We start from the raw sequence: 22,276 nt of genomic DNA on the forward strand, positions 1-22,276 counted from the left end.
TGAGAATATATGTAAGTGAAATATTTAATGTCTGTTTTTCATAAAAAGTTACATCATTTACATAGGGTTCATTTGTATATAATAAAAATTTCATCATAATGAAAATTTTCTGGAAAGTATTTTATATGTTAATTTGTTTAACATATGCTTTGGATTTACAACTAAATAGGAATAGTTTAAAAAATTCTTTCTTCAAATACTCCCTTTAACAATTAAAAAAAACCTCATTTCTAAATATTTGTTTTACTTCCCACTTGCTCCTTTGTTTGTAATATCATAAGTAACTTGAACTATGCAAAGACTGGATCTTTTCATAGTTCAGAACATATTGTATACTTCAATAAATCTGCTCATTGCATAGCAAGCAAACACGTAAACTCATAGAGAATCTATAAATTTTACCCTAAAAAGTTGAAATTTTACACAATAATTTATACTGAGTTTTATTTATGTTGTAACTTGGGTTTGCTTTTTTATTTTTAATACATGTGTCAGTAGAATACAACAAATGAAAATAAGTCATGAAAAAATAAAGAAAAAAAAAAGCAAGTAAGTAATTTTACCCTAGACTACCAGAATTAAACTTCATTAAATTGTTTGGATTTTTTCCTAACTATAACAAGTTGTGAATGTACTGTGCTGCCTCCTTAAGACAGTGTTCAAAATTAATTTCAACAGTGTGTGTTTAACATAAAGTTAACTATGTTTGCATCAAATAAAATGTTTATTAATGAAAGCTATTTATCATACAAGAAACAGCAAAGATAAGTCATCATTACAGAGATGTACACTAGAGGTGACAGATGTAAAAGTGCATGCAGAGACTTCTGTTTAAAAAGGAAGTAATAAACAATAATACTAAAATTACTGGGGTTTGATCCCTATACTCTTAAATGAGTGATAGCTTTTCTTTGAATTTACAATTGGAAGATGCCATTAACAGATAGGACTAATACACATTAGCAAGCAGGAGAAATGAATGTTTTTGGACTTTATTTTACAGCTATTGTTGCTTGACAAATGTGTGGGAATTTTTTCAATAATAATTTTCTTCCAATATGGGGTGGGCATATTACTGCCAGGTTGCTCTGGTTTATACAGGTTTATCTAGTGTTTTTAAACCACATAATTTTAAGCCTTCGTTTGTGTTAGACATCATAAAGAACAGAAGTTTTGTTAACATTCAATAAATGACATTTATGTCTCACTCTCTCTCTCTCTCTCTTTTTTTTTGGCTCAATAAGTTTTTAAATGTATGATTATCATAACCTAATAGTGTCTTTGTCTTCACTGCAGTGGATTTCCGATCAAACTTTTCCCCTTCTTTTAATACTTTAGGGAATTTTCAAACGTCGGGATGTTTGGCTGTAATGCCCCAAGATTTGTTCTCCCTGAAAAAAATCATAGTGACAATTTATTAACTACAGAGCAACTTGGCTTTTAGGGGTCTGCAATTTCTATTTAGATTTACAAATATCCATTTGTGCTCAATAGACCTAACATTAAATATTAATCATATTTAAGGTTTCTTTTCATGCAATTACTTTATCTGCTAATTTTTTTATTCTGAAAATTGGACTGAGTTAAATCCGTGGGGCATTACTTGTATTATAAGCACATATATTTAAAGGTACTTCAAGATTGATTTACACTGCATATGCAATGGTGTGTGCATTTAATATGAATCAGAAGTTTGAAAATTTAAAAACTGGTTGTATGTTTGAATATTTTAAAAATTTTCCACTACCATTTTAATGCCTTTTACATAAAGATATTGAAAACACACTAGAACAGGTAAACTTAAATAAAACTTATGGGAAATAAAACTCCTTAGATTCAAAATGGTTTATTCACACAAATTTAATAGGATATATCACAATTGTTTGGTCCATAAATATTTAGGGGAAATAGTTTCTATACAATGCATTTATCAATAAACAAAGAAACATGGACAATTTTGCTAGACCACTTACTGTACTATAAACACGAAGCTCAATATATAAGATTATTGAATTTATCAACTATATTTGAAAGAGTGCACAACTGCTTTCTATGACATGTTTGTCCCCTCTAACAGGATACACCATAAAAAGAGTTTCAGAAATAAGAGGTAAAACAGTACAAAACTAGTGAGGTGTCAAAAGGGCTTAAAACAGTTAATTTAACAAACAACACATATAATCCTGATTTTTCACAAACTTACTTCCAAGTTATATCATAAGGCACATAGGAGAACTGAGTTATAATTAGTCTACTTAATAAAGTAGATCTATAGTACCATATATTGTTCTGTCAAAGAACAAAATTTATAAGTATCAATATTTTACCTGTAAAAGTGTATTAATAAGATCTCAGCCTTACCAAGGTTGTTTGGTCTGGTTAGTGGTAAATGCCCAAAATGTAATAGAAATATGAAAAGTCAAGATTTAAGCTCCATATAAGATGATAACCACACTTGCTAAATATATAATGGCAATCACACCTTTCTTCTGTTACAGTGTTAACTTATCTTCCATCATCTTTTTTTAAAAAATAAGCTACTTTCTGTGCTAATTTTCTAAAGACCCTGAGCAAAAGTTACAATAATGCACTTTAATGTGGGCAGTGAACTGTCAATATGTAACCACACATTTATACAGCCAGAAGGACACCTTTAAAATCTATTAAACAGCCACTCAGACCACCAGAGGAGATTTAAGGGGTCCAAAAAAGTGGAAAATATGTGCAAAGTTATTCTTAACAATCCACTAAAGCAAGACATATATCTTGACTTCTTTTTTATTTTTTTAGGAAATCCACAATCTAATTGGTATTTAACTACAACAGAAGCATATAGATGAACATTCACCACTGCCCAGACCATTAAGATTTTACCTTAAATTAAAAGAAAAAAAATGCTACTGTAAACTAGGAAATATATTCAGATCAGCATCCACAAGGCTTCTGAGTTTATCTACTTTAAGACTACTAATTTCAAATCTCTAATGCCAGAAAAGTTTGTGTGTGTGTGTGTGTGTGTGTGTGAGAGAGAGATACATTAATCAAACTATGCAAAAATAAAATAAAGCAAAACAAAACCAAAGAATTCTCATTGTTGGTGTTAAGTTTACTGAGTTTTTTTTAAAGCATTATTCATAAACAATGCCAGATACAATATCATGGTACAACTGAAGCCAATTAATAGAGATATTAATTAAATCATACCAACTTTTTGACTTCTTAAAAAATCATATTTTGCTTATTTCCATTTTCCCTAGGAAAAAAGGTAAGGTAGAAAGAATATTTTCAGAGTTGTGTTTGCTGTTGTCAGTTGATTTTTCTTTTAGCTTTCGGAGATCAAAAGTATAGAATTTCAAATTCTATGTGGAATTTTCATAGGAGTTTTACAGGGAGTTTAAGTATTTTTTAAATATTGAAGAAACAAAGAACTATTAAGAAGGTTTTTAGGTTGTACATCCCTAAAAGAAGGAAAAGTCACATACGTGGAGTAATTTCCCACCTAACTAATCAATGCTATTTAAAATTGCTCTTATTAATGCTTTTGCTTAATCATATTCCTTATTTGAATCAAGAGTTCAGGTAAGAAATAGCAATACTCAATACATTCTTTCAGTTATAAAATTTTAAAAATGTGAAGTTTCCAAAATTTCGTAATCACATATACAACTGCAAGATTTTAAAAATAGCTAATTACCTGGTTCATTATTAACCTAATCACTTAAGCAGGAATATGATTATTTACCCACATAATATCACTCTTAACTTTTTTCTTCGAGATTCTGGAAATAAGTAACATACAATTTTAAGAGGCACTTATTAGAATGATTCAAAAGCTCCCCTTACCAATTGAAAGACCTAATTGCTTAAAGGAAAAGAAAAAAAAAATTCCAAATACACTTTGTAGACAAAATATGTTCACTTAAAGGAGACAATACTGTAAACTCATTTGCCAAGTGGCTGCAGATGCTACACACCAAGCTGTTATTTTTATTCCCCAAATATTTTGTGGGTTAGAAGGAAGAAAAAAAAAGGGCTTGTAAATAATAAAATAATAATAATTAGAATAAGAAGAAGAAGAGGAAGAATTTAAAAAGAAAGAAAAAAAAAACCAATGTTAGAAAAGGTTCGTTAAGGTAGTTTGTGAGGGGCTTCCGGATTCGTGGCTGTCCATGTTAGAGGTCACAGATGTCACTACAGTGATAGTGGGATTGGTCAGGTCTGTTAAAGTGGTCGCAGTGCCGGGTGGAGTGAGAGCGCCGCTGTCTGCTGAGGGCGGGGCCGGAAGCGACGTGCCATCAGCTTTATCAACACCCCCATTCTCCTGCCGCAAAAGGTTCCTTCTGAATTTGGCTCGTGCGTTTTGGAACCAAACCTGCAAACCAATCCCAATTGATTTCTTTACCGATGTTTATTTTTATATATTTTTTTCTCTCTCTCTTCCTTTCTCTCCTTTTTTGTTTTAACTTTTATCTTTTATCTCTTTTTTTTTTCCTGATATATTTCTTTTAAATATAATTGTTTATTTTTCTTGAGAGGGAAGGGGTGCTTTCTTTTTTTTCCTCATTCTTTCGTACCATAGTGACTCAAATAATACTATAGATTTGTTCTCTCTACTGCATGTGTCCCCTCCCAGCATTAACCAATGCCACTTGGGACAACTGATGCTCACATGGAGATACCATGAAATGAAAGCACAGAGATAAATCAGGGAAGATATGCCTTCATTCCTCGACTGTTGTCTTATGAGAATGAGGAGAAGCAGGTCGGCTAAAACTACTGCAAAGTAAGAACCACTCATAGGATGTGAACGTCATTTGAAATAGAGTTTAAGATATCCCTGAGTCTGACACCCAGTAAGTATTTTTCACATAGGAAAAACTCTTCCAGGGCCACAGACCCCAAATAGCCAGAGACTATGTACCAGAATTAAAACTGTCTGCTATTCATCACTGAGAAATGAGAGAAGATCACAGGAGACTCACGGCAACCCATTATAATTTCATATCCTTATATTCTTACCATGATGAATTTGAGGAAGCAATTGGACAGCAGAACTAACTCCCACCTTTTAATAATGGTTTGTTAAAATGAAAAAAAAAAAAATATTTGCTCCAATATTTGCTGAGATACTAGCATAACTTTTAGCTTTTGGGCAGTTGGGGGGAAAGCCTGCCTGAATTTGGAAAGTCCTAATGTGAGAGAGGCTGCCAAGAACTCAATGGAGTAGGACAGTGCTTAGCAGATCCCTCACAAATCAGCGCACTGAGCCTAACATGAATGGAAATCTCCAGAGCCATGTCTTGAGCAAATGACAACACTTGCATTTGCACAGGAGTGAGGCAAGCTGAGCTGGTTTTGGAGACCCATCTCCCTATCTGTAGGGAGAACGTGGTTGCATCTTGTAAGACCCTGGATCTCTCTTTGAGTACCCTCCAGGAAGCCCCTGCAAGTCTCAGTTTACCCCCTAGGGAAATAACTAAGATAAACTAAGAAGAAGCAGAATAGGAAATAGCCACATCAAGCCAAGCGGGGAAGAGAACTATTTACTGGCAAGGGGATGGGAGATGTATGCACAGCCAATGATGGAGGTGTCTTACCTGCAAAACTCTTTTGGTCAGGCCTGTTTTCTGAGCAAGTTGCTTGAGGTCCTTGGCATCCGGATTGTGGTTGATGGCAAAGTAGGATTTCATGGTCCGGAGCTGGTGGTGCTTGAAGGAAGTTCGCATGCGCTTGGTCTTCTGAGAGGGTGGATAAGGCTGCTGGTCCCGGTCCAAGTGGTCTGCCTCATTCTCATTACAACCTGTTACAGTAACAGGGGAAAACAACTACTCAGTGGAAACTCCTACATAAATGGAAATGACAGTGGGCTAATGACACTGTTATGATAATAAAGTGACAGAGAAAATGGCTGTCAACTCAATTATGAACAATATCTAGACAAAAAGAAAGAAATTAATTGCTTCCATCAGCCAAACTTGTCTGTTAATGTGGACAAAATAAAAATTTACCTAAGAGGAAAAAATATTAGATAAATCCTCTCTTTTGCTTGATGGTTGATAAAAACCTTTGGGAAAATGAATAAACCCTAAGTAGGGCACAGGAAAGAGAGACAAGAGCAAAGGGAAGAAACATATTTACATATACCAGCACCCCACTGCCCACATCTATATCTTCAAGACTGGACAATTTGAGACTCTACATTTTTTGTTTGTTTCTGCAAAGACATGTAATTATGTGAAGGCACAGCTTTTTATCATAAGAGACATGGAAAACAAGTATTTCACCCCTCATGTTTGAAGTTTTCTGAGAACCCACCAACTATGGAAGAATTTAAGTCACTTATAATTTTTAACATTTTTCATATTCCTAGAGCTTTCTAAATGAGGAAGAGGAAAGTGGTTAAAAATGGGGAGATGTTAGAAAATAAATATTTGCAAACTTCTTATGTAATCCTAAGACTATTATGTTTGAGGGCTTTCACCTATAACTGATTAGCATAAAGCTATGCCAGGAAGAAAATACTGTTCCCTTGGAGTTATTCTAATAAATATTTCTGAAAGAAAATGAGCCTAGCCTTCTCCTCACTCAGTTTATGCCTGAAGCATGCCCCACAGCTCACAGCTGATGGTGCGTATTTCCAGTCTCACGTCTTGGTTCCTTTTGCTCTGGATGTGTGTGTGGGATGTGATGTGTACCACTGGCTGGGCTGGCAGAGAGAGGGTGGCATCTTCTCTTCCCTTGGAAAGCTCTTTTTGGCACCAAGGGCAAAACAAATCAGTCTTTGAAACCAGCTAAAAAGTCATCATTCCCAGGATGTAAAGCTGCACATTTAAAAGGTCATTCCAAAAACCTGCTGGCTCTGTATAGGAAATACGACTGCAGAATGAAAACATTTTGATAAATATTTGCAGATTCAGCCAAATTTGCAAATTTAAGCACATGGTAATTTTTTTTCCTTAAGCCCTTATTTCATGTATGTATCTGATACATATTCAAATTTCATCATTCTGCATTTTAATGCATTATTTAAAAATCAACCTGATCATGTCACTCAGAAGAGAAAAAAAAAAATTTAAGGGGGGCAGGGAGTACCAGTATCCTTCCAAAAATCTCCAGTACCCAAAAAAAACAAACAAAAAAAGTGAGGCATCTCTTAATACTAGGTTTTTTTTTCCTTCAGCTTACCAAAATGTTATCTGCCTGCTTGCTCTGGTTAGAACTACTTTTTTTTTAAACAATATCTAGCACATTTGAAAATATCAAGTTGAACAGTCATCAACAGAGACCAGCTGCGTACAAATCTCGTTTGACAAGAAATTATCCCTGATGTAATAAGACTAAGCAGGAACTAATGTCTCCTAGGCTTGTATTTCCATGAGATATATACATGGGAAGACACACTCTGCAAAGCACAGGTGAGTTCTTTTTGGGAAAAGACTGTATCACATTCACTTCTGGAACTCCCGAGTCACACAGTGGGATAGAAACTCAACAAGATTCAATCAAAATTTAAAATGCTTTGTTCATCAATAAAATTACAAGCAAATGCGAAATCAAAATTATCTGGAAGGAATCCAACTCCGATATATACATTCAAATGTAAAACATAAACTTCTTAAGCCTGCCAGAAATGGTAACATATACCCAGAGATAGCAGAGAGAATATACTTTACATTTTACCCTATTTCAGCCCAGTGGGGATATGTCAGGTTCAAATAGTCTATAGAATTGTACCTTTATATCCTCAAATGGATGAAACAGCAACTCATGACCTACTATAAAACCATACTTATCTCCAGTAAACTGAGCCATATTTCACAGCCAGATTATAAATGTACCCACAACAAAATGGACAAAGAGGGACACAATATCATCCATGGCTTCTTCAAATAAGAATTTCATTCCTATCGTAAGTGAGTAACTTTTCCTGAATGACACATCAAATTGAAAATTACACTTGGGACAGAAGCCTTAACTTGGTGTTTAAATAAGTCCCTTATCCATTCCTCCTCCAACATGGTAATATTTCTTAGAAATAAATATGATTCCCAGTTTAGCTATATAATCACTAGTCTTTAAAATGAATTTTATTAAAAATAATTGCAGTAATATTTGATGAAATTGCTTTCCTGAATATGTACTCTGTGTCCATTATTGCTGATTTAAAACTCAACAGAGCATTTTAGTGCATTAATTATAATTGTAGAGCTTGTTTTCACATGAAATATACAATTCAGGGTATAAAAAAGATAGGTTGTCAGGTCTTTCTTCAACAGATATTACTACATACAACTTTCATATGACTATGTTTTCACTTACATATACAACTTAATAGAGAAATATATTTTTCCACGGAGTAATTCAGTTCATTTCCATAAATTATTTGCATTTAACTACAAATATATTATGTAAACTTGCAAATGATTTTGTTCCCCCATAGCCTGTTTCTAAAATTTTAGGGGTATTTTCCTCTCTGGATTAAAAATTGTCTCAAACTTCCACCTGCAAATACACATCCAGAATTGCTAACATTAATGAGAAGATATAAATATTTTATTTTCAGTCACTTATGAGATGGTCACTTACATCAAGTAAGTTTATGTTCTTCTGAAGGTTTGTAGCCTTCTGAGAATTAACTGATTCCTGAGAGACCACTAGGGGTCAGTGCCAGGCTAATTTAACAACAATCGGGAACTTCAGAAGTTTAGGTAGAAAGAACCTAAGGAAAAGAGGTTCTGAGGAGTGGCCAAGAAATGAGTCTCTTCATTAATGATAAATTACCCAAACAGGACTTGTCTATCCTAAACTAATTCTTCTCACCCCTGGAGGGCTTTATTCCAATCCAGTTTTCCAGATAAATGTTCCATGTCTCCTTCGAAAATATCTGCCCAATTAATTTGCACAAAGAAGTATAAACTAAATTAGGAAAAGTCTCATTAAAAGGAATTTGCCTTATGTCAAGAACTAACTGACCTCTGAAAGTTTCATATCTTCTTTAAGAATCTCTGAATGATAAATATGTTTTGCATACATATTTTTGAAAACATATTTCTAAATTATATTGCATTTCATATCAATGTTGCCCTGAATTAGGCTTGTTTATAATTAAGCAGAAATGGTGATCTAAAATTCAAAGGAGAATAAAATAGTGAGTTAAAACTGTGGGTCCGTTTTATTTCCTACATTTTCATATAATTTTAACTTACTAAGGGGTTTCTTTCCCTAGTTTTGTAACAAACTGGCACCAGATTCATAAATACTATTTTAAATTTTGTGTGTGTGTGTGGGGGGGGGGGGTAATGTCTGATCAGGCATCTTAAAATTCCTCTAGATTTATTTCTAACTAATTTTAACGAATGTATACTATTTACTCACATCTCTGGGGAAAAGTCCAGTAAGGATGGAGTGGATATAGTTGAGTGAGTGATGCAGGTTAGTGGGTCTGAGCAACTTTTCTCTTTCATGACTAAGACTATCAACTTTCTCAACAATGTATAGCAGCACTAATTTGCAAACTAAAGATCTAAGTAGTTCAGAAAGAGGTTTTCATTCTTCTTAGGAAATGTATATGTATTCTAATTCTCTTCAGAGAAGTAAGAGAAGCTAAATTCTATTGTTCCTAAAGTTTCTCGGATCTTTCAACATAAAGTAAGATTCAAGGCAAAATCAAATTTAGCTAATTAGATTAAATAAACTAGAGAAAAGCCAGACTTGCCCACAGTTTAGCTAGAAATCCCCACCCTTCTGGACTTTTATCAGGCTGAGAGATTTCCTCTGTCCAAGGGACCAGCTAGTTATGTATGAGTCCATCTCTCTCTCCTCTCGCTGCCCCCCACTGCCCCACCCGCCCAACCGCCTCTCTCTCTCTCTAATTAGGGCATTAAGGCCTTGGTGAGTGGCTTGAGATTCCAATGTCATCTTCAATTAATAAAGAACAATTAGTGCCTTGCCTGTCCTGCCCCAGGGACCACGCATCAAAGGACATGAAGTGTGTGCACCAGGCAAAGTGGCCCCTAACCAAAACCTCTGCCCCAGCGCAGCAGGGGCCAGAGCAAGGGTGCGGTGGGCTGTGTCTGCCAAAGATTGCCGAAACCTAGTACTATGCCCACATTCCTCATGCAAAACAACCTTGGTGAAAAGAGTCCCAGGAGACTGCCAGCCCTTTTGCCTTGGTCCACAGACCCACTGTCCCGCTAGGGGCAAAAGCAGCTTGGATGGGCTCTGCGTTCCCATTATCCCTGAGATGACACCCACTGCACCTGCCCAAAAGCATTTCTCCTCTGCAGTTGGGAGGGGGACCCCAAGAGAGAAGCTAGGAGAGGGCTGAAAGAGTGCCTGCTAATACCATGTGGCTTCCTCTGCAAACTCTCCTAGTTCCCATGTTCACACTGGCTGTGTGACCTTAAACAAACCACCTAACTGGCTGAGCATCATTCCTTTATCATTAAGCAACAACATCAAGCATCACACCAGATATAAGGGCTGGAAGATAAAAAGCACGTGTGATTTTGCTTCATGGTTTGCCAGGGTATCTGGGGTGGTCATGATTATGGAGTTGCCACAGTTAGGTGGTTCCCAAGATTCCTCCCAGGAGAATGGTTTCCCCTGGTCTGAGACTCCTGCTTGCCAAAATTCCCAGACAGGTTTGGGCCTGGGCCAGGGCCAGGGTCAAGGCAAAGCAAAGTCAGAGAGTCAAGGTCCTTAAACTCCCCCAAACTGAGCCAGGACTTTCTGGAATCCCTTTTCCCAGCATTTGGGACTCACCAGAGGAGCTTCTGTGATACTCAGTGTAAGATAATGGTCTTCCAGTCCTGTCAACATAGTCACCTGGGGGATGGAGGATGGGGAAAGGCTACCAAAAATGGGAAACTGATGTATGTGTGTGAGACAGACTGATAAATGATAGGCATGCCCCTAAAGCATGGAGGAAAGTGTGCTCTCAGCCTGTTGCCTGCATTTTGTTTTTAATTAAGAGAGGGGGCTGGTGGAGAACAAAAGAGCAGCCTGAGATACTACTAAGCCTCCCCAGTGGGCCTGCCCTGGAGCTTCTTTCATTTGGCTGGGGTCTGGGGTCTGGATATCTGGCTGGTCTATTGCACAGGGAATGAGTAGGCTGGATGAATACCCTGACCTACCAGAGGCTCAGGCCAGCTCAGCCGTGGAGAGTGCTTCCTACCCCTACAGCTGCTTTTTTGCCAAAATCAGGGATTCAGTTTTTCAACACTTGCCAACTGTGTTGCTGATTAAGTTTGGGCTGGTGACCACAGCCTCTGCCCCCTCTAGACAGACTGGGGTTAGGCTCTGAAGTTTTGGGTCCCCCCCCCCTTCAGTATTTAAGAAAACCTCATCCAGGATCTATAATTTGGCTTCCACAAAGGAATTGCCTTGGGGCTGTTTTGCTCCAACTGGGAGCCAGAAACTAATGGGCTCATTAACTAATGGGCAACAAGGATTTGGCTCTGCCTGTTTGGGGGAAATCACTATAGCCCCATAGTTATAAATGTTTTTTTTTTTTTCTGCAACCTTAATAAAGTATTGTCTCTCCTCTCCCACTCCTTTCCTCTTCCTTCCTTCTTCCTCTCTCCCTTTTTCTCTTCCTTCAGATTGAGAGGAAGTTGTATTGAGAACACGGGCATTTTGGACAAAGTACCCTCTTTGCAGGCAGATCTTGAAAAGGGAAGGGGCCTTATTGAATCCTCCTGACAACCTGGTGACCGGAGCTTCACTGCGTAAGGATGCCGGCCCACCTGAGTTGTAATTGACGATGTCTACTCCCAGCGCTGGGCTCTTCCTCTTCCGAGGCCGCCCCTTCTGCACCGTGCCGGTGCCATTGAAGTAAGGCAGGGCCAAGCCGCCACTCTTGGCCGCCAGCTCCGTGTAGCTCATCTGTGGAGGATACTCCCCTTGCAAGAGGGTCTCGAAGTGGGCGCGGCAGTACACCAGGCTGTCCTTCATGCCGAAATGGTCGCCTGTGGTCAGAGTCTTGTTGCAGGTAGAACAGGTGAAGCAGCTCAGGTGGTAGACAGAGTCTCGGGCACGCATGACCATCTCAGAGGCAGAAATGCCAAGGTGGCAGCGGGCACATCTCTGCACAGAGAACCTTCTGGAAGGAAACAGAGGGGTCAGGGTACTTGTTGATCTAAGGACAAGCCACTTCCACCTGCAGTACCTGGGTTTGGCTGCAGTAGTCAAAGACTGAGACTTGGGAGGGCTCCAGTAGGACAAGTCACTGGGCCCACTTTCGACATCAATTTATTTGCTCATTGACCTGTTCTGGTTCTGGTGAACCAGGACAAAGATCCGTATATTAAAGTCAGAAAATTGTGTACTAAACTTCAGTTTCTTTCTCTGCATCTAAAAAGAGAGAGAGAGCAAACAAAAACCTGCAGTAGCTAGTTCACAGCACTACTGAAAGAATATTAAATTGCAAATCCAAGTGAACAGCTTCATTGACTACAAAATAGTCTTGAATGAAGGTATTATTATTATTATTATGCCTGCACATTTGAGCGTGCCTGAAAACATACAGCCAGCCTCGGGAAATGACAATTTTGTAGAGAAAGGTTATTCTTCTTTAACCACCTCCCATCTGCTAAGTGCTGAGCTAGGTCACTTATACATAGTTCTGTCTTTTCCAATCCAGAAACAACTAGAAAGAATCAATAAACATGCCTGATGCTGAGTTTTCTCTCTAGTCTAGTGTTGACTAGCCGTAAAGGGAACTCGGCAACTGAATGACTTGGGTTTTGGCAGTGGGGTTTATTCCTTTTCAGTCATTTACAAGGTCATCTGCCACCCATCCAATTGCTGCTTCCCGGGCCACCAGTTCAGTTCCAAGGCACCAAGTTACTCAGTTTGTAGTAAGCGGAAAAAATCGAAAACAACAACAAATAAACAAAAAACAAAACCACTCAAGTCTCAGATAATTAACTAAGACCAGCCCATTCACTCTATCCCAGATTTTACCCTGTTCTGTCAACAGTTCTGGGAAGAGAAGGGAGTGCATGGTAGTCACTGATAACTGCTCTAGCTAGACCTTAGGTGTCTATTGTCATCCATCCTCACCAGACATCCAGGGGAGTGCAGCTTAAAGGCATATGCTGTAAATTCCCCCAGGTCTGGAGAATGATAACAGTACCCTGAAGGGGCAAAATGTGGAGGATGAAGAGGGGACTCCAGAATCGGGCAGGTGCCCCCACCCCTCGCCAGCCAGCCGTACTTGGTGTCAGGAAGGTGTATTTGAGGGGAGTACCTGTAGTAATCCTCCTTGCAGTAAATGCTACCGTCCTTGGCGAAGCAGGTGAGCTCAGATTCCAGAGCTAGCTTACATTCACAGCACTTCAGGCACCTCAGGTGCCACTGTTTGTCCACCGCCAGTAGGTAGTACCTGTCCGAGATCTTGCCCCCGCAGCCAGCACACAAAGCCGGCTTCTCGGGGCTGAGAGGGGGCATGCCCTGCAAAGCAAGCACACACAAGGCTGAGGAGAACGCCTGGTGTAGCCGCACCATGCGGGATTCCCTGCTAGGTTGCGCGAATCCAGGGCGCAAGCCAACTGCCCAAGAGAGGCTAGGGTCAGGGGCCACAGCTCAAAGGCAAAAGTCGGGAAAAACATTTGCAATTTCTACCTTTGCGGGTCAGTTATCTTCCAAGTTGGCATGAACTGGCATCGGCGTCCTCCTACTATTACAAAACTAAAGACATACCAACCATCCCAATCCTAGCTTTAAAAGAACGGAGAGCCTATTTACTATAGTTTGGTGAGTGTTGTCAAATTAGAGATAATTACAAACTTCAAATTGTGGCTTTCGAAAAATACAAAAAAATCAAATGGAACTTGTAATTAGGAAGTGAAAAGGAAATTTAAACTAGCACAGATTGTGTTTGCACAAAACAATAATATTGCTATTCGGTTTCTCTAAATTTGTACAGACGCAACATTGAAATCAAAAGCCAGGGAGAGAATATAATACCCGTGCTGTTAAATTGGTCAGCTTTGTTTTGGTTGGGATATATTTAGCAGATCCTACTCTTTCCCGATTTTCAGAATGTTTGGTCCTGTTCCTGCTAAGAGTGTGAAGTGACTGTTCCTAAAGAAGGACCAATGTCCAGTTTCCTATACACAATTCCTCTTTCCCTGGCATCAGCATAAATACAAGAGAACTTTGTCCTGAAAATCTGGTGCTCAAATTAAGCTTCCCACCTGGATCCTGAGATAACCAAGATGCTCACCTTGAGGAGCCCAGCTTCGGATCTGGTTACTGCTTTTTAGTTTTAAATAGAATAACCACAGAAGGAAAAAAAAGAGTTCTATTTGGATCTTTTCCTCAATACTAGCAGAAATGAATTGGATTTCCACAAGAAATTTTGCCGGACGTGGAAAAATAAAGTTTCCCCCTTTACTCCAATTAGGGGACCGCGCTGAGTTAGTGTTGCAAATGTGGACAAATGCACACACTCGGCTCTTTAACGCGATCCAAAACACCACTGGCCGGGCATGAGCAGTCAGTCTCTTGGGGAAGTTTTGTGATACAAGAGGGTCTACACAGCACAGTTTGGCTGGAATCATTTCCGGAGACTTCCAGTAAGTTTTCTTTCTCCAGTTTATAAATGGGAAAGGGAAACACTTAGATTACTGGTATTTTTTAAGAGAACATGACTTTTATTATTACCAATAATAATAACAGTGGTATTTGATTACTTCGTTTAAGGGTTAGAAAGTTCTTGCTTTTGGACTGGGTGCCTCGCTCCTCCGCATTTTTAAATTTTCCCCTACACAAGACACCCGCCCAGCCCGGGAACCAAACCAGTTCTGCATGGATAGAGGAACTGAGCCGGGATGCCGAAGACAAAATCTCTGGGTTTGGGGTGCCAAACCCTGAGAGTACTGAGAATTGGAAATGGACCGGTCGCTTCTGAGTATACTCCAAAGGTCCGGTCTTCTGGTCCAGAGACTAAGCTCACCCGGGCTCCTTCTTGGCCGGGACGCCTGGGTAGCAAGCGGTCTGACTATTGCCTGCGCCGTTTGCCCTCGGGGCTGCGGGATCCTCCCTGGGGAGGCGCCCGGGAATTCGGGGAGACTAGAGAAAGGAGTTGGTAGTTTGCAGAAGAGGACGCCCCTCTCCTTCCACTGCTGACCGCCCTACTTGCTCGGGAACAGCTGCGACAGAGGGAAATGAGCTTGGGGTTTAGTAGTAAAGGCATTTCAAGTCAGAATGGGACCTTTCCTATCCTGGCAGAGCTAGGTAGACCGGTGAAAACCCAGAGATCTTCAACAAGATGTCCCTACCACGCACCATTCCCAGTCTCGCCAGGCCAGAGAATGGAAGTTCGTTTTAACCGAGCGCGCAGGGGCACTCGGCTACCGCCACCGAGGGGCAGTTTCTTACCGCGTCGCGGCCGTTGAGCTGAGTGCCTTTAGCCAGACGGGCCTCTGTCTTGGATCTGCGCTCCATCTCCTCCATGATGCCTTGGATGTGGCCTCCGGAGATGCCGTGGAAGAGCATGGCTGGGGGGCGGAAAGGACACGAATTGTCTTCTGCTCGGCACCCCACTATTTCCATAAACACACACCCGGGGTTCTCAGCTCATCCGAGTGCTGGGGCAAAAGGGACCGCAGAGGGCTGCGTGATGTTGGAACGCAGAGGCGCGCGGGGACAGAGGGCAAGAGGCAGAGAGCAAAGAAGAAAGAGTCAGACAAAGTGAAAATAGGCCTACTTGCAGAGGGAAAGAGGGGGAAAAAAATAGGCGGGGTGGGGGGACGCTGGCGTCTCCCTGAAGGAGATGTGCAGAAAACAAACAAACACGGGCGGAGGGGAGAGGCGAAGGCGAATCTTACTGCTCCGAGAGATCGAGTTACTAATGGGAAACAACTGCAGCGGGAGGGGGGGGGGAGGAAAACAAAAATCTGGTGAAGAAAGAAAATAGTTTTGAACACAAAGAAAGAAGACGAAGTGCTATTTTCAGCGGTCCCTGGCTGCTTGCAAGTTCCCAGTGCCTGTAGGTTGGGTTGGGGACTGCTCCTGCCGGAGCTGTGTCCAATTTGTTAAGAGACTAAAGCCAGCCCATTTTTGATAATTTAGTAGGAGGAGTTCTCTCCCTGGAGCTGCCACGGATTTTTATTCAGACAACAAAGACCTGTCATACTCCTCTCAACCCCCTGGTGATGGGCAAGCAGGGACAAACATTACAAAGGGGTGGGGGGATGGGGGCAGTAGGAGGGGGGCATTTACCTCCCCATAACACTCGCGTGCGCGCGGACACACACACACACACACACACACACACACACATCGTTCCAAGAGTTCTCAGTAGTCATGTTTTAAAGAGGAAAGGAGTCCTTGTTTTAAAAGGGGGAAAGGAGCTGTTATTGTCCCCGTCCTGACGCAGAAGGCAGAGAGTCGGCCTATTTGATCTCAGTTCAAGATCCTACCCCAGCTCAGGGCACACAGAAAACCAGCTCAAAACTTTGGGTTTCCTTCTTGTGGACTTTCAACCCCAGTCTACAAAACTGTCAATATATAAAGATTAGGCAGGAATTCGAGCCCCTCACTGGGGTGGAGAATTTAGTGCATGTTTCTTTTCTTCCCATCCCCTCTTTCCTCAGCTCATCTTTTAGAAGCAGTTGTCTGATAGTTCATCTCTTTGCCTCACCTTCCTGGGAGACCCGACACTACCAGGCACTGGAGCGTCCTCCAAAGTGAAAAGGCGCTTAGAGAATCTTTCTGGAGTTTACTTTCGGCAAAAATATATATATATTTTTTTCTTTGAAAAATTAGAGTGTATGGGACAGGGCATCAGCTTGTACACTCGGGTATACAGGATGATTAACTCTCTTACTCAAGGTCTGAAGGAAAACTGCTGAGATTCTAATGTCCCATTTGAATCTTGTCATCGTGGGCAGGACTCCGGCGAGCTGGGCGCCTGCTCCCGTAGAACTACGCGCCGGCCCCTGTGCGTGCTGTTCCCACTACCCTCGCAAGACAGGGGCACTTGTAAAACTGGGCGCACCGCACACTCAGGAGGGTGTGAAAGGGACTCCTTGCTGTGGAGGAGGGGAAGGTGAGAACTGACAAGCAGAATGGCAGACCTGCTCCTCACAAGAGGTGGGATTGTTCTGTCGCTCTCTGTTCCTGTTGGCGGCGGCCCCTCCCCGGCCCCATTAAAAAGTGTCCACAATACTCATATATTGTCGATTCATTCAAATGGCTAGAGGCTCCTCAGGGGCCCGAAGCGGGGCGCGGCGACAGGAACCAACCCCGCCTTAACCAGAGAAGGGAGCCGGCCGCTCTTCGCTCCTTGGGTCCCTGTAATTAGCCTGGGTTTCCCACCACTCCCCGCCAACTTGCCCAGGAACATCGGAGCTTACGTCTTGGACACATCTTGGAGATTTTAGAGGGGCCAACCGCTTCCATTCCATCACCCTGGGAAGCCCGACATAGACTGTAGGCAAATCAAGAAAGATTAAGGGAGAGAAGTAGAAAAGGAAAGGGGAAGAGAGGAAGAAAGAAAAAGCAAGCATGAGAATGAGAGGGAAAGGAAGGGAAGGAGAGAAACAAAGAAAGAAGGAAAGATTGAAGAGAGGAAGGAGGGGGAAGAAAGGAAGGAAGGAAGGAATGGAGAAAAGGAGGAAAACACCCTCAGCGGCACCCTGACTTCCTGTTCCAATGCACTGCCATCTGAGACTGCTGGAGTTACCTCTTCCATGAAATCCAAGACTCCACTGCTTCCCTTCGGTTTTTTTTTTTTTCCCTCAGGGTCCAAAATAATGTTATTTGCAGATTGGACACTTTTAGGGTCCTCTGGGTGCCAGAATACAGCTCATAAAACACAATTTCACACAAAAAATGAAGCCAATCAAGTGAACTAAGCTGGAGACACCCCCTTACTTTGGCAGCCCTACCTGACAGCAGGGCGGCTATTTACTGTAAGTAATGTAATTAGCCCCTTTGGATGGAAATCAATGAGCTTTTCAAACCCACGTGCACACAGGAAGGGCCCCCAAAGAGGGGCTGGGCACAGGAGCCCTTTCAGAGACAGCAGGTCCACTCACAAAGGGGCAGATTGCCTTACAAAAGTCAGCAGCTAAACTGACTGAGAACCTGAGAAGGAGGAGAAAGAGGAGGGGTCTATCAGAAGAAGAACATTCAATTAACCCATGGAATCTCCAAACAAAATAAATGCAGAACCTCAACCCACTCTGTCTAGCTTCTGCACTAAATCCCTCCCCATTCGAAATAAGAGTAGTTGGAAATAGGTTTGGTTTTTGTTGGATTTTGGTCCTGCTCAGCAAGAACATTAAAAAAGAAACACCAAGGCACTCTTGTAAGAGACAAACTTTGAAGACTTCATGAGGGAAAAGCTTAACAACTCCTGGAAAAAAAAAGTCAGAACTTTGTGAAATTTCCAGGGAGGCCAAACATAGAAGTCCTGCAAGCCCTCCAATCATCCACTCATTCATCTATTCAACACATATATTTAAAACATGTATTAGTTACAGGCAGGGCAGAGCACCTCCAGCAAGCAGCTTCACAGTTGAATCCTAGGTATGATGGCTCTTTCTTGTAAAACTCAGGTTGTATGTTCCAGCGCCCAGTGGGATTTGCTACTTCCCATAAAGAAGGGAACTGCCAAGATTCTTCCTGTTCAGTGAATGCAGGAAGTCTGTGGAAAGCTGGGGGTAGGGCAGGGATCTTTTGGAGTTTGGGAGGTCCTTGTTAGTTCTGTGGAACCACTGGCAGTTGCTGGAGAAGAAGCCCACGGGAGTTGGAGGTTGGCCTACTAATTGAATTAGGTGTGTCACCTGGAGTATCCTAACATTTTTGTCTAGTAACCCTGAGATTGTTTGAGAGCCCTTCCCTTTCCCTTTCCACTCTCAAAGGACACTAAGCACTAAAATAAGGAGAGCATCTTTGTAGCTTTGCATCCTTTTACCCCTGAGACTGGCAGCAGTCGGGGAGGAAGCATTCCCCCTTTTCACAGCTCAGGAACCCAATGGCCGGCAAGTGTTCTATAAAAGTTAAGAGTGCTAGATTTTATCATTTCTTGGGCTGAGACCCCACCTCCATCAATGGGACAGGTGCACCCAGGTTCTGTCTGGCCCGTATCCCCAATAGGATTTCCAGTCTCCTCTCTGAGTTCTAAGCACTATTAAAAGGAATGGGGTAGATCCCTAGCCTGGCGCTGTCCTCTCACTATTGGACATTCGCAATCCACTAGGTTCTTTTTCCTTTCTGCTCCCATCTGATTAATGTTCCCACATTCAGGAAAATGAGAGGCTGGGCTCAAGTGAGACAGCAGATTTTGAATTAATTCTAGATTCTAGAATTTCCATTAAGGTCAACAAAACTAGGGCACACTTGTCCTGGGCTCTGGCAATCCCACCTGGGAAAAGAGTCCCGGTAGAGTCCAACTCCCCAGAGGGGAGAAGAGAAGTAGAAAAGGATGTATGGCTTTGTCCTGGGAGAAGATGAGGTTTTAGGGTTGAGGAAGGAAAATAACTCAGTAAACATGCATCTGAGAGCATAGTTGACTCAGGTCTCTTTAGACCTGAATCTGGAGACAATGATCCTATGTTCCTAAGTTTGAACAAAAAAGGAAGTGCCATCTTTTCCCCAGATTCTATTAAGAGCCCTTCTGCTCTGAAAGGTAAAACTCTTGAAATCCTGTCCAGCCTTTAGCATTGTCGGGAGTACCTCAAGGGCCTCCAGAAGTCAGCGTCTTATTGTGGGCAGAAACTATGCTGAGCATAGTGCCACGCGGCCTCAGAAGCCCCGACTGCTCTGTGTTGGAGGTGAGCAGATGGCCTGGAGGTGCCCGGGCCTCTCTCTCCAGAGTGGAGACAGAGATTCCTCTAAGTGCAAACCTTCCTCAAACCAAGGTTGGCAGATCCCGACTGGTGCTGCTTCCCAGGTGCCCCTCTGATTCAGTCCTGCTAGAGTAGTCTTGGTCTAGAGAATGGGAGTGAATCAAGCAGAGCTGGCGCTGGGAGAGTTCCGCTACCTAGAGAGGGGAGCCCGTGGTCACAGCCCAGCGGCGCACCTTTGCGTGCTGCTAGCTTGGCTGGACTCCTGGGTCAGGACCCTCAGGTCTACGCTCTCTGTGCCCATTCACGTCCTCAAAGCCACCCACCAGCTGCTTGCTCCCTTCAAATCTATGTCCTCCTTGGCCCCTGAGGCTTTTTCCAACAGGGCTACTGCCAAGGCTAAAAATATTGCGCTTCTAGAATCGAAAGCCTTTTTACCTGAGATTTGTGGAGCCACCGGCTATCACCTTCCCCATTCCCCGGAAATAAAGGGGTAAATCCTACACTGCCTCCCTGGAGATGACGCGCAGAAACCGCTGCGTTGGAATAGGATTGAAAACAACAACAACAACAACAAAAAGCTGGGTGAAGCCAGTTTTCCACCCTACAAGGGTGGGAATGGGAGTCTTTCCAGCCCACCTCCCATCAGTTTGATCAAGGAGACGCCCCCAGCAGCTCAGCGGAGTGTCGGGAGCGATTCCCTCACATCAGTGACTACTCGGGACTCAGTGGCACCGTGACCTCTGCCCGGCGCCCAGAACACCGGATCCTGAGGAAAATCAAAGACATTCATGAGAAAAGCAAAAGGAAGAAAACGCCGGTTCAGGATCCTGCCCCCATCAGGACAGTGAACAAGGGTGTGTGTTTTCGAGCCTCCAAACCCCAGTTTAATTTTTTTTTTAAGGAAGCACACATTCTTCTTCGTTCCATTCAACAAGGCACGCTCACGCGCGTGCACACCCACGCACACACGATATACATGCCAGCCCAAGAAAAGGGCAAGGAAGATGAGAAGGAACCTGGCATATGAAAACTCACCTGCCTCTAGAGTAGTGCCGTTCAGCATTCTTAGAGCAAGAGGAGTTGATCACGCAGTTAAATGGTGGTTGCACTGGCAAAGGAAACGGGGGAAAAAAGCCGCGCGTCAGCCGGGCAGCACCGCCTGGGTCCCCCAAGCACCTCCTCCCATCTGGTGGGCGCGTCGCAGTCACTGGTCCCGCCGGAGACCTCAAGTACGCGACGACTTTGAGCAAAGCCGGACTTTTCTGGGGTAGACTCCCGAGACCACCCTGGAGCTCCCGGCGGGCCCGGAGCACTCAAAGGACAGAAAAGTGCTCTGCCCGGGCAACCCCCCCATCCGGATCTTACCTTAATATCCAGATGTCAGATATTCCCGCCAAGAATTCGGTTGTAGAGAGCGAGTGCGGAAGGTGGCGGCCAGAGGTACCGGCCAGTTCCCACGTCTCTCGCAGAGGGTCCCCCTGTTAATTCAAATGAATAAATCAACTGTTGGGTGAAAATTATTCTCTCTCTGTCTCTCTATCCCTCTCTCTCCAAAGAACTGACCCGGAATCCCTCACCTCTGACCCTCAGCTCCCTCCACCTGTCTTTTATTTTCTGTTTATGCTTTCAAATCGGAAAGGGGAGGAGGAAGGAATGAGCAGAGGGCACAGACAGAGGCGGGCTAGCGCTGGGACGCACGCTTCCGAGGCTCTGTTCCGCCCTTCCAGCCTCTCAATAATCAGAGGAGGTGTTAATGGAGGACTCGGCGGTAACTGAACCTCATAAAGCCGAGAGCATCTTGAGACCTGGGCTCAGCCGGGGCTGGAGTGGGGGGCTGAAGTACCGCAGCGGGCCCTGGACTTCCGGCCCTCCAGCCAGCCTTTGCTTTCCTGGAGCTGGTACCCAAAAGATGCTGCCGCCAGCTGGTGCCTGCATAGACGGTGAATGGGCGGTAACTCCTGCGGGAAACAGGGCTAAACCATTGATCATTCACCCACCGCATCCCCGCCTTCCCCTCCCAATCTTTCCTTGACTCTCCACGCTCCTAAGCTGGACATCGTTAACCGAGCACGTTGAAGAGTATTTTGAGCTCGAGGGCGGTGTTAGTGACCCGGCCAACCCAGGGGCCCCGGGCCTCTCTCCAGCTCTAGCCCCTAATAGGGGGCGGGGTAGCGATTAATCTTCCGAGAGAAAAAAAAAAAAGACACTTAAACCCTAGCAGACGAGTATTCGCAGGGACGCAGCCAGACACCGGACGGGGCGGGGGGCCATGTTACCTGGTCTCAGATTCCCTAGGGGCTGCGTCGCCCCGGGCGCAGTCAGGCCGCTGGAAAGTGGAGGGAGAGTCGCGAAGCTAGGCCTCCGGTCAATTCTTTACCCACTCCCCCACCAGGTGCGCCCCTCACAGCCGGGGATGGGGAGGCACGGGATATTACTAGGCTCCAGCGCCAGTGGGGAAGGGGGTGTGAGCA

At 43.0% G+C, this 22,276-nt stretch overlaps 1 protein-coding gene across 4 annotated transcripts; it reads right to left on the reverse strand.

Moving 5' to 3' along the window:
• Positions 1-1,334: 1,334 nt before the first annotated feature.
• Positions 1,335-20,868, reverse strand: Lhx9 (LIM homeobox 9). 4 transcript variants are annotated; one of them, XM_027945703.2, is made up of 6 exons: positions 20,841-20,868; positions 15,388-15,506; positions 13,253-13,455; positions 11,748-12,103; positions 5,598-5,800; positions 1,335-1,391 (listed from the first exon to the last, which is right to left on the reverse strand). In XM_027945703.2, exons 1-6 carry the CDS (start codon positions 20,866-20,868, stop codon positions 1,335-1,337), a joined length of 966 nt encoding a protein of 321 aa, XP_027801504.1. The 4 variants fall into 4 exon arrangements, with proteins under 4 accessions (XP_027801504.1, XP_027801503.1, XP_027801502.1 ...); XM_027945701.2 differs by lacking the exon at positions 1,335-1,391 and adding an exon at positions 4,115-4,372; XM_027945702.3 differs by lacking the exon at positions 20,841-20,868 and having other exon boundaries at positions 15,388-15,561.
• Between the last annotated feature and the right edge of the window lie 1,408 nt (positions 20,869-22,276).

The sequence above is a fragment of the Marmota flaviventris genome, chromosome 12, assembly GCF_047511675.1.
Source record: "Marmota flaviventris isolate mMarFla1 chromosome 12, mMarFla1.hap1, whole genome shotgun sequence".
NCBI lineage: Eukaryota > Metazoa > Chordata > Mammalia > Rodentia > Sciuridae > Marmota > Marmota flaviventris.

What these genes read in the sequence shown, in the direction of transcription:
- Lhx9 (XM_027945699.2), bottom strand. Translation starts at nt 15,561, where the DNA reads ATGGAAATAGTGGGGTGCCGAGCAGAAGACAATTCGTGTCCTTTCCGC. An exon ending in CATCGTCAATTACAACTCAG is followed by an intron (nt 5,801 to 11,747) that starts GTGGGCCGGCAT and finishes TTACTGTAACAG; the next exon opens with GTTGTAATGAGAATGAGGCA. An exon ending in TGACCAAAAGAGTTTTGCAG is followed by an intron (nt 4,373 to 5,597) that starts GTAAGACACCTC and finishes ATTGGTTTGCAG; the next exon opens with GTTTGGTTCCAAAACGCACG.